The sequence below is a fragment of the Habropoda laboriosa genome, unplaced genomic scaffold (assembly GCF_001263275.1).
Source record: "Habropoda laboriosa isolate 0110345459 unplaced genomic scaffold, ASM126327v1 scaffold486, whole genome shotgun sequence".
NCBI lineage: Eukaryota > Metazoa > Arthropoda > Insecta > Hymenoptera > Apidae > Habropoda > Habropoda laboriosa.
In genome coordinates, this window is record NW_017100724.1 from 917982 (window position 1) to 922737 (window position 4756).

At 27.5% G+C, this 4756-nt stretch overlaps 1 protein-coding gene across 1 annotated transcript in view; it reads right to left on the reverse strand.

Moving 5' to 3' along the window:
* Positions 1 to 427: 427 nt before the first annotated feature.
* Positions 428 to 4756, reverse strand: part of LOC108577040 — a 5071-nt gene continuing 742 nt past the window's right edge. The window contains exons 4-17 of the mRNA XM_017940128.1: positions 4534 to 4710; positions 4210 to 4451; positions 4098 to 4139; positions 3822 to 4025; positions 3625 to 3747; positions 3313 to 3567; positions 3116 to 3186; positions 2120 to 2281; positions 1915 to 2020; positions 1500 to 1774; positions 1314 to 1426; positions 970 to 1230; positions 658 to 892; positions 428 to 569 (exon numbers count right to left, since the gene is read on the reverse strand). Coding sequence (XP_017795617.1) covers positions 428 to 569; positions 658 to 892; positions 970 to 1230; positions 1314 to 1426; positions 1500 to 1774; positions 1915 to 2020; positions 2120 to 2281; positions 3116 to 3186; positions 3313 to 3567; positions 3625 to 3747; positions 3822 to 4025; positions 4098 to 4139; positions 4210 to 4451; positions 4534 to 4710 — 2408 coding nt within the window. The remainder of the gene's footprint in view (positions 570 to 657; positions 893 to 969; positions 1231 to 1313; positions 1427 to 1499; positions 1775 to 1914; positions 2021 to 2119; positions 2282 to 3115; positions 3187 to 3312; positions 3568 to 3624; positions 3748 to 3821; positions 4026 to 4097; positions 4140 to 4209; positions 4452 to 4533; positions 4711 to 4756) is intronic.

Here is a 4756-nt window from a genome sequence, read left to right on the forward strand (position 1 = left end):
CATACTTAGCATTATGGTCAATTTTGTAGAAAATAAAGGATCATTACCTATAAAAAAAAGCATTACTTACTTTTAAAAATTAAAGAGTATTACTGTTTAAATTATTTCAAGTATAAATAATTTCCATTACACTTTATTTTTGCATTAATCTTATCAAATCGTATCATATGTATGTTTATATAATTTTATAAATGTCAAATCTTAATTACTAATGATGCATGTAAAATAATTTATTTTACACTCATATCAAATATTTGCACTTATCTTTTGACTATATTATAAATAAAAAATGATGCACAACCTTGAATATATAAATATTATGTGAACAAATTAAAAATACAAATAAGAGAATACACATCATATATTAAATTAGATGTTACCCAATAATACTCTACAATGCGTAAAACATCGTGGGTTACTTAAAAAATTATGCTGGATTTGGTGGTAAGCCCATTGACCAAGCATCTAACAATTTTTTATCATGAGGACCAGCACCTAAACTAAGCATAAGTCCAGAAAGGTCTCCACTATGACCACGTCCTCGCATGGCGTGGACTACTTTTGCAATGCTACAATTATAATAAAAACAATTTTAATTTGATATTATAAAAGAAAAAACAATGTTTAAATATTTATATAATATATGCATAATTATACTTTGCCCATTCTTCTTGCAATGCAGCAAAATGTGCTTTGAGAGTAGAATTTCCAAGTTTTTCATTATCAAGAGACTTTTCAATCTTAATTAATAATGTTGGTAACTTTAATGGTAATGTACCAGTCCATCTAACAACATGTGAGCTTGCATTTTCAACTTTGTGTTCATCAGCTACAATATCTAACCTACATACACTTGCACAAGGTAGGGGTACAGCTACTGAAGTGTCAACACCTAAAATTAATATCATAGTTTATAGATCATTTAACATAATACTCATAGTTAAATATTTCAAAACAATGTACAAGTACCAATAAAATTGCACTTATTAGGATCCATATATTCTGTTTCTTGAGTCTTGACTCTTCGACATGCACGTGGAATAAGAGAGCTTAATCCATATAAAGATTCCAATCTTTGAATATTTGGACCCCTTACTAAAATCTGAACACCTGTTAAACTAGAATATACTGAGACCTCTGAGAATTCAGGTGTTGTTTCTGGTTCATTTGAATTTAAAGTTAAGTTTACAGGTAATTTGGCATTTACTAAAGTGAATCCATCTTCAGTTTCTGGAAAACAGAAAACCTTGTTAAATGAAACAAATTCAAATCCATACATTTCTTGTAAATATAATATTTTTTATGATGCTAACCAATCTGATGCTCCGAATTGTAATTTAATTCATCATCTAATAAGCTCATGGGAAAAATTTCTATGAAATGTCTTGCTCCTGCACTAAGAATCCATACCAGCCACATGTGGATTCTGATTTAATTACAATTTGTTAATATCCTATCTTATAAGTATTAAATACTTGTAGCATAACTATAAAACAGACCTTATAAAAACATGCTTTTCATTAGTTATGTCACTAAAAGTTCTAGGTTGTTTGTTTGAATTATTATATGACCCTGGTCCATTATTAGTAGCAGATAAACGAACAATTCTTTGTGGACATTCTGCTTCTTCTGCATTGTATTTTTTTTCAGCAAAATCTTGTAATTCCCGAATTACTTCCTTTAAATTGTCAACTAAAAAGGGCCACATATTTAATAGGAACTGCTTATCTCTCATAAAAACAATGAAACTGCACCACTTGCGAAAACCCCTTGCCTATAAAAAATAAAAAATTTTTCATATTGAAGAATTACTTCATTAATTTTTTTCTAAATATTTAACATTGTAAATAATGACATGGTTTGAATAATTTGTTGTAATAGCTACCAAACATGCTTTTTCGTTGCATAATTCACCTGGGCATCTTTTAATGTAAATGTATGACTTAAAACATGCCCCCTGTATTCATCTCCAAAATAGCAAACACCTTCTTTACCAGGATGTACTTCACAGCTTAAGCTCCTTGAGAATTGAAATTGAAATATGGTTTTGAATGATTAAGTAATTTGTGCATTCCCTTTATTAAAGAATATAATAAAAGATATTTCATAATTATTATACCTAAAACATGCATGCTTTAGCAAACACCAAATATCTTGAGTTAATGATTGTTGAGCAGATAGAAACGATGTCCTAGTTTCATGTTCATTGCTCAAATACTTCACATTACCAATACTTTGGCATCCTTCACATTCATGTTGTCCATCTTCCATAACATTTTGACTGCGTCTTAGTATTTCTTTTGGTCCATAGAATTTTAATTTTTCTGTACTTTGATTATCATAATTACGATATGTTTGAGTTGTAAATATTACTTTAGGTCCATGTGATTCACAAAAAATACACAGAGCAATCACAGCATTCATTGTTAATATTACTTTTTTTTAAGAGTATTTCAAATTTATTATTGTCCATATATTTTCATATGTTTATCATTTTTGCAATGTATTTATAATACTTTTATAAAATTTAAATAAAATATCTAAACGTTATACATATCTAACAATTATAAAAGTTTAAACTATAATTTTAAACATAACCTCTGTTGTAATCTCGGCTACAAAATGAAGTTAATGTAAAAACACAATGTAAGCGAATTATTTATCTATTTTCAGTTCAAGTTTCAAAAACAATGAAATTAACTTTTTTCAGCTTTTTCACGTGATAAGACAGGAATGAAGACAAACCAAGAACACGTGACATTATGATAGCCTTTCATACATATCTATACACACATTTATATCATCCGTTCAGATTAAACGTGTTTACACATACATTTACAGTTTTGACGACCTCGTAGGTACAAGCAAAAACAAAAATATATTTACGTAGCGTAACGAGTTGCTCATTATAAGGTGCAACGCTTAACGCGATTAAAATGTCGGTCAGTTCTTTTTACATACCTACATGTTCATTCTTAATACAATTGTTATTACAAATGAAACATCTAATTACTTTTAGCAAATATTTATAATACATTTTCATATAACATAAATTACAAACAAATGAATTATATTACGAATTCATAATTTTGTATTACGATATATAAATTTTAACTTAATGCCTTCATATGCAGCTCTCATCCATATACCTACTGCATGTGCCCGAGGGTCGGGATATTTGAGTTTCTGAAACATAGTTTAAATAATATTCTCATCCCATTTTTCAGAAAATAAGTGTCTTTCATTTTTCAGTTAGTGTAAAATAATTAAATTTGTGAAAGAAATAAAGTATAGTACTTTGCACTTTTTTACATGAGAAGGTGCATACAAAATGCTTGTAGTAAAATTTTCAGCAGATTTCACAGCCATTCCAAATGCATCAATGAGATTCATATTTTTACTTAATGCATTGTCTAAATCTGCTTGCACTGTTACCAAAACAGTTAATAGAGCTTGATCACCTGTACACCATATTTTAAATTGTTCTATTGCTTTATTTGCAGTAATTAATACATGCAACCACATGTTGGCTGTTACTTCCTCGTCACTTTGATACTCTGAGAAAGCCTAAAACGTGTTACATGTTTAAAATGTAAACTTATAATATGATAAGTTATATCTTACTTTAGCAATATTATAAAAAAATAAAGAATATAGTCCTCCTTGCAAGCCATTCATTGTTCTTTGAATGATATGACTAATTTGTGTAAATGTTACATATAAACTTGTTCCCAATATTTCATTTTTCTGAAAAATATTATTTTATTTATAATTATGTTATGTGTTTCTTTCCCTCTTTTTTTAGATAGTTGATATCCAACCTGAATAGCATCTTGTATAGCTTTAGCCCCACATGCAAGACTTGTACCATAATTTCCATCTCCAAATTCCTGATCCATTTTATTCAGCTGTTTTGTACATGCTATTATTGCTTTACATGCCATGGATATAACTGATAAAAATATTTGACTATTTTCATGATTTATTATAGGTCCTTGCAAATTTATATTAGACCAATCCACATTCTATATTAAAATTCTGTTTACTTGTTAAATCTAATGTGTAAACCCAAACATGTATTAATAACATTCAATTACCTTACAATATTTTCCAGATGTAGTTAATTTTGTTTCATCATTCTAAAAATTAATTTTCATCTTAAATTCAAATATAATAGTTAAAAGCAAAAATTCGTAAACTTTAAATTACTTCTCCAATTCCTATTATTTTAGAAGTTAATATTTTTGGCCAAGCAGGCACAGGTGTTGGAAAATCCAAATATTTAATTAATACTGTATTAAATGAGAGGTTTAGTAAGCAAATATGAAAACCACGATTATTTGAATGTGTTATAAGTTGTTTCACATATATTCTTTTCACTTTTAAATTATTTATTTCTATTTGTTTCAAAAGTTCTAAGATACATGCATTTGTTTGTACTGCATTGCAACCTAAAAATGTAAGAAATTTTGAAAATAACAAATGGTTAAATAAGTAAACAAAATTTTTAAGTATTTGTTCAATTTATAATACCAAAGTGATTTATCATAATTGCAACTTCATGACCAGCACTAAATATTTTAGTTTTGCATATACTTGTTTTATTCTGTGATGTTATATCAAGTGTATCTGTGATTGGTTTAAGTATTTCTTTAGCTATATTTGAAAATATTTCTTCTTTGTATTCTTTATAAGGTACATTTTCAAATTCTGCAAAATATGATCTTTTTATATATTATAATACTATATTATATAA